A 12509-nucleotide genomic window follows, 5' to 3' on the forward strand; every position below is an offset into this window, starting at 1 on the left:
GCCCATGTGGCCCATGAACTGGTGCTTACTTTGAGAAATCCCTCTTGATCACTTAGTTACAATCTTGGCTTAGACAAACTGGATTCTCTTTACAGTCTAAAGACTAAATGTGTTGTCGAAGGCTTTCATGGCTGGGATCACAGGGTTGTTGTATGTTTTCCGGGCTGTATGGCCATGTTCCAGGAGCATTCTCTCCTGATGTTTCGCCCACATCTATGGCAGGCATCCTCAGAGGTTGTGAGGTATGGAGAAACTAAGCAAGGAAGGTTTATGTATATATCTGTGGAAAGTCCAGGGTGAAGAGAAGAACTCTTGTCAGTTGGAGGCCAGTGTGAATGTTGTAGTTAATCACCTAAATTAGCATTGAATAGCTTCATCTCCTGGCTTCTTCCTGCCTGGGAGCATCCTTTGTTCAGAGTCGTTAGCTACCCTTGGTTGATTCATGTCTGGAACTCCTCTTTTTTCAGAGTGTTGCTTCTTATTTACTGTTCTGATTTTTGAGGTTTTTTAATACTGGTAGCCAGATTTTGTTCATTTTCATGGTTTCCTCCTTTCTGTTGAAGTTGTCCACATGCTTGTGGATTTCAGTGGCTTCTCTGTGTAGTCTGACATGATAGTTGTTGGAGTGGTCGAGCATGTCTGTGTTCTCAAATAATATACTGTGTCCAGGTTGGTTCATCAAGTGCTCTGCTATTGCTGATTTCTCTGGTTGAGTTAGTTTGCAGTTCCTCTCATGTTCTTTGACTCATGTTTGGGCGCTGCGTTTGGTAGTCCCTATGTAGACTTGTCCACAGCTGCATAGTATCCGGTAGACTCCTGCAGAGGTGAGAGGATCCCTCTTGTCCTTCGCTGACCGTAGCATTTGTTGGATTTTCTTTGTGGGTCTGTAGATAATTTGTAGGTTGAGAATGAAACTTTCAAGATATACTGCTATTAATAGTCCTGATAAGATCTTTCAAACTCATGGTAGTGGCTTCAATGATGGAGTCTATCCACCTGTAATGTAGTCCTCTTCTTTTCATACTACTTTCTAACTTAACTCAGCATTATCTTATCTAATAACTGGAGGCCCCAGTGGAGTAGTGGGTTAAAGCCTAGTGACTTGAAGGTTGGGCTGCTGTTCTTCAAGCTGCCAGGATCGAATCCCACCCGGGGAGAGCATGGATGAGCTCCCTCTATCAGCTCCAGCTCCATGCAGGGACATGAGAAAAGCCTCCCACAAGGATGGTAAAACATCAAAACATCCAGGCGTCCCCTGGGCAACGTCCTTGCAGATGGCCAATTCTCTCACTCCAGAAGCAACTTGCAGTTTCTCAAGACGCTCCTGACGCGAAAAAAATATATCTAATGACTCATGTCATCTTGTGATATGTCCAAAGTGCAGCATTTGCAAGGGGTCGGAGCACAGGACTCACATGAAAGTGAAAAATAAAGAAATAAAGAAATGCTTATTTTTACCTGAGAGAATACTGCTTTAGGAAACTCTAGATCTCCAGGGCAACTTTATGGCCCATTTCCACCACATGTTGACCAAAGAATAATCCTGGTGGATCTTGAGATTCCTAGAGGTAACATATTAATCAAATCCAGGAATGATCAAATTTAGAAAAGTTAAAGCCACAAGTATGAAGGGCTTGCTGTATTCAAATTAGTAATTTTGGCTCCTAGGATTTTAGTCTTGATTTTAAACAGTATTATTTCTGTCTCTCACCCAGCACCACATCTCAAATGAGATGGATACCTCTTGAAAGCCCTGCCCTTTCCCCTTGCAATTTTATTTATCCCACTTTTCGATCTTTTGATGTTCATTGATGTATTTTATGATGCCTTTATTCAGTGGTTTTAATTGTTTTTAATTATATTGTTGTTATGTGTTTTATTTTATATCTTGTACACTTGTTTTTTGGGCTTGATCCCCATGTAAGCCGCCCCGAGTCCCTTCAGGGAGATGGAGGTGGGTGATAAGAATAAAGTTATTATTGGTATTGAAATAAAAGATTTCTAGTAATGGGTACTACACTGAAATCATCACTTAATTCTTTAAACATCTCTTTCAGAACCCGACATGACCTGTGTGGTCACAACATAATCAATGTGGTCACTCTCATTTTAAACCTAGTATGGAGAGACACCGAAATGAACAAGAGCACTGAAGTCACAAAGACTATTTTCTGATTTAATGATGCTTTTATTTTACAGGATACAAATTGTTAAAGTTTTCAACGAGAAGTAAAGTGCATATTTTTACATTATTCCAGCTCTCATCTTTATGGACCAAATATATACATATGTTACAGAAATATATACAAGTATCTGCAGGTATTTTACATTCATATACATCATAATAAATGGACGAAATTAACCACTTTCACAATATTTCCTTTTTAACACTTTGCAATCTATTTATGGTAAAGCCCCAAGAGAACACACCCTTAAAAAGAACGTTATTGTTTCTGAAGTTCCAAGAAACCCACCCCTTATCAAATGGAACAGTAACACATTGTGTGTTGTTCTGACATTATTAAGTAGTTTTTTTCTCACTTCCACTGATTCACAATATATCATCCTGCCTCTTTTCAGCTGTGGCACCATAAAGGCTAATGTGCCTTTGGAATAGAGTCTAGCGAAGCATTTTTGGTGATTTACTCCTGTGTCCTGTTTATAATCTCACTGCCTCAGTTTCTTGAGATTAGGAAGGCAAACAGGCAAAGTTCTATATATTTTACATATAGAACTCTTAACAGCATGAAGCATTTGCTCAAGAAGAGATTAAATAAAAGTATTATCATTCTGTTGAAGGAATCTATTTTGATGTAATTAACCACAAATATGTTATACATCTGCAATGATTAACTCTACACTGAAAATGACTGGCATTAAATAACTTAACAAAAAAGATTCTATAAAAATAAATATTCTACTTCAACAATGTAATAGGAAAAATAAAAATCTTCACTTTGAACAAGGAGGGGAGGCAGGTCCACTCAGGAATGCACTGAGTAAGAGTCACAACAGTGACACTTACTGGCTTCCCTTTACTGAATAATATACACAGTGGATACTTCTAACTTTATTCCACATGGATTACAATTAACTTCTGAATATAAAATACTGTTCACTAATGCAAATTTAAAAATTCTATATTTTTCTGTTTGCTACAAACTAAAATGCCAAAAAATTATGTAGGTTAAGTCAGAGATCCTATCATTATGAGAATATTTTTTGCTCTAGCAAAAAAAAAAAAAGCACAATAACAATAACAAAGAAACTGAAGGGACAAATCTTTTCTTTGTGATTCCTCTTAAACTGAGGTGACATAATCCACCAGGTAAAAATAATCCATGGATTCATTGCCTGTGTCAACAACTGATTATCTCTTATCCTATTTAGCTTTGCCAAGATTGCTCACATGCACAAAGGCAGGAAAGTCATTTTCATGGGTTGCCTTCATGTTCTTCTGTGAGAATAAACTGCAGATACATTTCTAAGACCTTACAGCTTCTAAACATAACTGTCTGGCACTGCAGGTAATGCTGGTTACAGATAGGTTGGATCTAGATTTAGGAAAATACCCAAAGGATAAGATTCATTAGCCATGATCAGTGTAAATCCCAGTCTATGACTGAGTTTGAAACCCACAAAGATTTATTGGGGAAAAACCAAATCTATACTCTCTAAGAAAAAGGAGGGCACTGCAAAAACTAGCTGCAAAATTGGCACTTGTATGTTTTCCTTTAATGACTATACACAAGGGCCCTTGCTAATCAGTATCAGGTACCGGAAATTAGTACACCAGTTTCACTAATAAGGACACCCATATCGCACTACAGCCACTGGAGGTTGAATAGGACCCTACATTTCACCCCACACAGGACTACTTCAGAAAATTAGTAATAAGCATGCAGCAGGGCACATCTTAGGACACAAAATGAAAAGTAGCTTTTGATTAGTGCATTCCAGAATGGGCACTTTTTTTTTCCTGACAGCTATATTTATCTCATGTGCATCAATTTTTGTATGATTAAGGCTCTGCCTAAAATGATTTTAGGCTTTAGATGGGAAAGGTTAAAAGATGGCACTACCAAGTGCACAATCAATATTTAAAAATCAGAGATGAAGACGTGGCTAAAATGAGTACTCTGTGGAAGTACGATCTAAGAAGGAAGTTCTAGCTAAGTGACATGCATTTGTACACCACACATAACGCATGCTGCTAATTAATATATTGTGGGGTAGAAGCAGATACATGCAAATATTAAATATATTTCTACTGATCCACAACATGTCCTAAAATCAACAAAACATTTTCAAAAGCATGGGCAGGAAACTTGAAGCCCTACAGATGCTTTTGATCACTGTTTCCATAAATCTTTAGCATTAGACATGCGGTCTGTGGTTTCTGGGAGCTCAAAACATCTGGAAGACCAAACGCTCCCTAATTCTGTTCTAAATAAGGATCTTGTTTTCTACAGGTGCATGGAGTTTGTATTTTATATTTTATCAGGTGAGATACTTTCTCTGAGAATAATGATAAGCGTTATTTACACACAAAGTGCTTGTGTGTTACATGCATATCTAAAGTTCCTATGCACAACAACTTCTCTGCTGAGTTCATTGGATAGGGCAGTAGTGCACAGAGGAGTTGCACATGTAGGACCTGTAGGATAGTAATTTTTTAATAAAAAAAAGTGTCACAGGTTCTCCTTCCCTTCACAATCCCTCAGTCATTCCTACACTCTCTTTGTTTTTAATATTATCTAAACACCTGCATAGCGGATGCTTTAAACAGGATCTGCATGTTAACAAATCTGTTTAAAGTGCCACTGTCACTTGTTCTTCAGGCAAACTTTTGAAACAAATTAAAAAACCAACAATGGAATATTTTTTTAAAAAAAACATTGCATGACATTTCTGGGCAGAGGATGGAGGTGGCTTCATGAAGTTCAAGGCAGCAGCCAACCAGCATTGTGCACAACTGCCTTTTGAATCAGCAGAACTAGCTTCCCTCCAGTTCAGTGTGATTTATCTGTCAATAATGTGAAAACCAGGACTTCTGTTTTTATAAACAAATCTACTTACAAACACACTTCTCTGTAGTCATTTGGAATATACAATTGAACAAAGCATTATCTTTTTTTCCTTGACAGGAAGAAAGCCATTTACAGGTAAGAACAATTATTTATTTTGGAACATTTACCAGTGTTAACACTAGCATGATCGACTTTGCTTTAGCCCTAAAAACAAAACTCCACACTTAATTTCCTTTCACCACAAATAGAAAACTGATTAGGGAAACACTCAATGCAATGAGTGCCACAAAAATCAGAGCAACATTTTGAGGATCAAACTATGCTTTAGGGAAAAGCTACTCAAACGCCATTGTGCTATACAGACCCCTTTCTTCATCCAAGTTATTTACATGCAGCAACATTGGAATCATACAAAAACAGTATTACACTTTGCCATACCTCTGTGCTTAATCAAATACTTGTGCATTTCATTCATTGACTTTCTCCCAAACTGGCCTGGCATAAAGCTATTTCTTCCGTAAAAAGCACAGAGTCCTGCACTTACTTAACTTCAGCAAGAGAATACCTTTTTTCTGCAGAATTATGCCAATTTAATCTGACAGTCAGCTGTAGATTCTGCCCAGGGCATAAAAAGGGTTAAAAGAAGTAAGTTAGCCATTCTCTCATTGTTCTCAACTGTGAAACCAACTTACATCTAATTGGGAGAAACAAGTAGAACATGAAGCAAATAACACCATGCGTTCATATGCTATTTTGCTTTCTAATATGCTAAAATGATTGTGAAAACATTTATAGATAATAGTCAGATTAATGTTTGCATTTTATACACCTTGCAAAGATTGCATTATGCATTATGTTGGCAATTTGAATGTTCAAAGGTCGGGTGCTTGGGTTCAACGTAGTTATTCAAAATTTGTATTCTAACAAGTAATGTCTTATGAGCTCTGAACACCAGAATAAATAACATGGTGCTGTACTGGCATGGTATATCTATGCCAGAATGTAGGTAGCGATGCGTTGGCACAGTGAGTTTTAGGACTTAAGTGGTTATTGGGTTCAGGTAATTGAAACTTTATTTGTTAACAAGTGCAGAAGCAGTAGCTAATTGCTAATTACTCTTTTCAAAGTTGAGTTTTGTTCAGCAATTCAAAATTTGTTCCATATCATTCCTTTCCCCTATCTTTTGCTAAACAATTAACTTTTTTTGAAAGTATCCTTAACTGCAGTTAATTCTAACCAGGAATTTTCTTCACCCACTATCTGAAAATGCATTTTGAAATGGGCTTGATCAACCCTATCTGAGCTGGGTTGATTTACAGTTCTATTATCTGTAGTTATATCCATACCAACAAAATGCTTGATTAAAACATATATTACCCACAGTTATGTCGATGTAAGCAACATGCTTGACAACAATTATGTGGGATGTGTATTTCTCATAGTGGCTCCCAGTTGCTGATCATGGTTGACACTGAATTAGTATTTCATACACAGCATTTAAACATATTTACAATTAATATTCAGTTGAAAAGCCAGAAATATCAAAACTTCAAAACATTTTTTTAAAAACTGACCTTGAGGAAATTTCACAAAAACAATACAAACTCAATATTCAAATATCCAAATTCATTTCACAAAAACTAAATGGCCACCTTCATATCAAATGACAAATGTAGGCCTTCTATTTCAATTTTCATTAAGCCTTCCAAACCTTTAGATCAATTTGAAAAGACAAGCTCAGAAAGGTTGTAAATGTTCTTAAATCATCATGGCTTAAAACAACCACAGGATTTCAAAGTCACTTTAGAAAACAAAAACGGTTTTTCCTTTAATCAACTTCTTGCATCTTGAAGCACAAACAAGCTTTACACTGTTTAAATATAAAATATTGGGCAAAGAGACAATGGCAGAAGGCATTGGTTCAGAAAAACTGCCTCTCCTCAGCATTAAGGAAATTTGTCCTGCAGATGTAATAATTCTTGCATTATTTTCATTGTATGCTAATTCCAGTGCTGATCCAGTCAAACATACAAGCAGAAGAAAGCAGAATAACTTCCTCAGACAAAAAGACAAGTTTTAAATATAAAACCCTGTATCTCTTAATGAAGTTATAAAGTTTTATTTCGAATAAGGTAAGGCATGGAAATGCTGACAGCAAAAGGTGTGTCTGTGTTCATATGTTGACCAGCATGAAGAAAAATCTATTTAAAGGACTGTTTTCCCTTCCTCAACCTCCAAGTACTCTGGGAATTTAAAAAAATGTCTTTAAAGACTTAAGAGTCAGTACATGGTAATGAAATAGACTATGACGTCTTTACTCCAGTCTTCATTACAAGTAATCATTAGCTGTGCTTTACGTAAGAGTCAAGGACTCCAACCTTGGACCTCATTGATTTCCATGAAACATGATTCTACGCATGTGTGCTATTAATGCTTGACATCACAGGACGTGCTTTCCTAAATAGTAAGTGCTAAGATAAGTGAAATAAAAAAAATTGATCCCACCCTCCCTCCATTCCACACCTGCAATTTGGGAGTGGCAAAATGGATTCTGACAATACCCATTGTGCTTGACCTCCTTCCTCTTCCCCAGATCTCCACCCGTCGGTCCTACTTGACATCCTCACAGGGATAAAATAGACACCATTCCATTCTTGGATATATATAACAAAACTGAGATCCATGAGACTCTTTCTTTCACTACTCATGGCCTAAGCAGAGATATGCTTTCAAGCAAGGTCACCTAACAACAAGAAGAAACTCTTAAGACTCTCAAAGAAAGGGGGGGAGGGTGAGACTATATATTGTATGTCTGAAAACTTCCAGCCTCCAGATTTCCTTAAAGAACAAGTATAATAGCTAATTTAATTAGAGAGAAGAAAATATAGTTTCAAACTATGCACATAAAACGTTAGTTGTGAGGTTAAGAGTCAATAGGTAACATTGCACTGAAAGCAACATCAGAGAGGTACCATGAGCTAGATTTAGATATTTAATATCCCTACAGAAGAAGTATTTCAACTGGGATGTGTATGCCGGCCTGCTCACAGGATGCCAGATGTAACCGTCATATTACATCCTCACTCAACTGTAATTGTTAAATGGAATGACCAATGGTTTTTACTTGTAGAAAAAACATTATATAAGAAGACACTCTTGGTTGTTAGCAACTACTCAACTGGTTTGATCAGAAGGTAAAATTGTATAAACCAGACCAGACATGTTATAAGCTAGGCCACATAAGGCTAAATTTGCCATGTAGTAACCCCTGCCTTCAGAAAGTAAATCTGTAACGTCAAATCAATCACTTATAAAGCCAATCACTTAGAAGGTAGGGGAAAGCCCTGAAAATGAAAAGAAAATGCCCATTCAAAACTGCTTCGGTTACTAAACTGAAGGCAGAAGCCAACTTAAAATCAGGTAGATTATTCAGCACAGAGGTAGTCCTGCCTTTGTATGCAGGGGTTTCACTATTCACTTAGGAAAATGATCTGGCACATACATGTGGACAAGAAAGTGGGGCTTTTGCCTGAGATGCAACTGGAAAGATCTTCTGAACAGAAGGCTTTGGATGGCACAATGTCTCTGTACTTTCCATTTCAATTATTTCAATAAATAAAGAAAATAGTCAATTAGCAAGCCTACTTGTCCTCTGCAGTTTATCTTTCCACAAAATGCAGATAGGAAATAATAACAAACAAATTCAGACAAACTTGAGGATTTCCACTTAGTGCAGACCAGTCTCATCTAAACAAATGATGCTTTACATCACTACACTATTGCTGAATTTGACTAGAATAACAGAAAAAGCTAATGCACGAAGAAAGGAATCAGACTAGAATGCCAACAACTGCCTACCTTGACTTGCTCCCCTTTTAGACATTTTGGACTCCAACTTGCATGATCTTTCCCCATTACCTGCTCATGTTAACAGGCTGGTAGAAGTTGACACCCAAAACATCTGGACAGTACCAGACTAGGAGAGGCTGCTTTATGGTGCATATGGTTCTAAGCATTGCACCTCTGGAAATAATAATTAAGATCTGAAGGTGTGTATTGTAGATCAGAAAATGAACAAGGGTCTGGGCTGTTTCCTAATACCATTTTTGGGGTTGTTTGGCTCTAAAAAGGCAAGTAAAGATGGATAAGGTTGAGTCTTTCTCACAATGCTATGATCTGAGCCACTCAACAAAGCTGAAAGTTTCTTTTAAAAAGAAGTAATTTTTGTATACTAACTCTAGTATTAAAGTATGACTTTCAGTAATAGTTCGGGGAACATAAGCAGATGGCTGCTGCTGTCCCACCTGTGTTTTTCCACAGGCATCTGAATGTGGGAAAAGGACTCTAGACTAGCCCTTGGTTTAATTTTATAGGCTAATCCTTATATTTATGTGACAGTACTGGCACTTATTCATTAATGAATTAATGAATCTGAATGTTAGCTGAAGATTCTATTTCCCACTTTATCACACTGCTTATGAACAGAATATATCTTGGCCAGCATTTGGAAAATACTCAAAAATATCAGTGATAATTTGGAAAGAGAGCTCTGAGCAAAAATGAGAACAAGACTAAACCCAAAGCATACAATGAGCATTATTGAGTGCAGACTGTTTAAATACATCTTAAAATGAACAACCAATAGACAATATGTTTTTCCCCTTAACATTTCTGAATGATGGCTATGCAGCAAAAGAGACCTCAATTGCTTTGTCCAGTTACTTGCCTTTGTAATTGTCAAAATTGTTCCCTTGAGTTTAAGTTAGCACAAATGTATCACCACAAATTGAATAAATATTAGATTACAATAAAGCTCCTACTATGATTTGATCAATTTTGGCTCAATACTACATAATGTTATTAGCAAAACAAGCCTATGTAAGGCTATCAGACTTGCTCCGAGACAAATGAATACAGGATTGCAGCCTATTTCTCTAAGAATGCTTTTGAATACTCAAGTAAGATCCAAGCACTCAGGTTTTGGCAAGAAATAATAACCTCAACATTAGTGTTCGCACATATGACATAGTATGTAATATTTACTCATGCAAATACTGGGTGCAATCATAGAAGTAAGTGGCAGATTTGCCACCCATTTTAATGCCTGTGTATCACATGGAACAGCCAATACAGTTCCTGGTCCTGTATTCACTGTTGCAAGATGCGTATGATTTGTGGGGGTTACAAAGGACTCAGTTCAGGTATCACAACAAATCAAGAGTTGTACAAACCCAAATTTGGGACTTAAACCAATTACAAATTACAAATCAGGGAAATCATGATTTTCACCTTTTTTTCCTGCTCAGTATTCTACTTTCCCAATGCGAGCAGAGAGATGGCTTCAAATGTATATGATCTTATCTATCATTTTAAAAGATCATGTCAGACTATGCACAAAACATGGTTTTATTGTTTTTAATGACAGATCACAAACCATGGTTTATGCATTTAGACCATGGTTTGTGCATTTAGACGTCATATGAAATATACCTAACCTCCCTTAATCATGGTTTGAAGTGATGTTTGGATAACAATAATAATAATAATAATAATAGTAATTATTATTATTATTATTATTAATTTATATCCCACTTTTCTCTCAATAATGAGACTCAAGGCAAATGGACAGAACTGAGCAAGAAGATTAAGGTCTGGGTGTTCTCGACCAACTAGAAAGGCAAAACGTATGATCAGAAATGATCATTTAAGAACAGGCTATTAAGTACTGAAGCACTTGTAATTTTAAAAAGGTAGCACCAGCTCGCAAAGGTAACAGGCACGGGACTTGGAACAGAAATTATTATTATTATACAGCTAGAATTCACATACTAATACCCATTGCATGCCATTTATTCACTGCAACTTTTAAAAGATCTGTATTACTGTATAAAAATATGGATACCATAAGAGATAAGCAAGTCACTAGTTGCTTTTAATTTAGAACCCTCTGCTCATTTTTAAAGAGAAAGCATGCTTTATTTTACAATACGCTAGAATGACTCTAACATAATGAAGTCAAAATTAGAATTAAATATAGCACATTTCCCTTCTACTGCTATACCCTGCAAATATTATATACCGTACTTATTATTTAATGTACTTTAAAATGGAAAAGTATGGGTTTTTAAATAGCTAATTTGACATTTTAGACACTCTGGGTATGGTTCTATTTTTAGCTGACAGAATGTATATACAGTGTAAATAGTGCTAAAATTTAGATACAATAAGCCAAACTGCCTTTACATTCCACTACACTTCTATTTTGGTAATGTGGAGGCCTAACTTCGAAGCACACAGCTATGGATACTAGGAAACAACCAAGATATACCAGGACTGACATAATTATGAAAGCCACAGTTTCTTTTCCTAACAGCATTCATTTCAAATGATGTAATTTTATTGGAAATATAAGTAGTACCGTAATATTGGTAACATTTTGATAAAGACATTCATTTAATAAAAAGAAAATGTGGAATGGCTCTGTACATAAATTTTATTGACACAACATAAATATAAGAAATTTTTCACTAAGAGGAACGTTTTCTCTTTCTTTTCCAACATAAAGTGCTAAGAAATATGGTATAGAGTTAAGAAGGCTGGCTTTTTTGTTCTCTTCAGAAGTAGTGTCAAACCAACTTTGCGTGGAGCAAAAGAATTTATATCCTACAGACCATTTGCTGTCTCAAGTTTCAGAATCCAGTTTTGTAGAGCTTTCATGCTGATCCTCCAAATTCATCCTCAAATCGTTTGGACAGTCTGGTATTTCACCTTTGACAGCTAAATGGATGACTTTCAGCCACTTCTGCTTCAGTTCCTCATTGTCCGCTGCAAAGCTGTGCACAGACTTGGACTGAGTCAATTTAAAACTGTGTGGGAGGTCAGCACTTCTTGGGGTGTCATCCACGATGTAACCCAACAAGGGGATTGTAGCCGAAGCTTTCACATCCTAAGAAAACAAAAAGAAGATGCTAAGGAAATTGTTTTGGATCTGGTGCAAAGCAGAGAATTAACATTTCTTAACTGATTCCATGACTCACATCAATTTACATCTTACATTAATGATGCTCTAAAGAAAGACATGTTAGTCTTTCCCCATAGAATGTATTTTACAATATAATAGTCCTTTTGGGTCCCAAAAATGGTTTTTTCATTTTCCCAAGTAGTTGCAGCAGATAATAAATATAATAATAATAATAGTAATAATACATTGTATTTCTTACCCACCTCTCCTCACGACTTGAGGAGGGGCTTATGGTAGTTTTAATTAAGACAGAAACAAACCAGAGCTCTGCTTAAAGACAGTTTGAACAATTGCTTTCACTCCTTCCTTTCCCCTTAGAGCAGTGGTTCTCTCCATCATCATCTTGGAATTAAGACAGTTTTTGTTTTTTTTTAAAGCCAGAAACTGGCGAACCCTAGGCACCAACTTTTTTCATCACATAATGATCGCACCCCCTTTTTTGGGTTAGAAATAAAGAA

General features: G+C 36.4%; 1 protein-coding gene across 4 annotated transcripts in view; it reads right to left on the minus strand.

Moving 5' to 3' along the window:
• Positions 1-2167: 2167 nt before the first annotated feature.
• Positions 2168-12509, minus strand: part of fgd4 (FYVE, RhoGEF and PH domain containing 4) — a 142541-nt gene continuing 132199 nt past the window's right edge. For all 4 annotated transcript variants that reach the window (XM_062981099.1, XM_062981101.1, XM_062981100.1 and 1 more), the window contains exon 17: positions 2168-11976. In XM_062981099.1, the coding sequence (XP_062837169.1) occupies positions 11713-11976 (264 nt within the window). In that variant the 3' untranslated portion in view covers positions 2168-11712. The remainder of the gene's footprint in view (positions 11977-12509) is intronic.

Source organism: Anolis carolinensis, chromosome 5 (genome assembly GCF_035594765.1).
Source record: "Anolis carolinensis isolate JA03-04 chromosome 5, rAnoCar3.1.pri, whole genome shotgun sequence".
Lineage (NCBI taxonomy): Eukaryota > Metazoa > Chordata > Lepidosauria > Squamata > Dactyloidae > Anolis > Anolis carolinensis.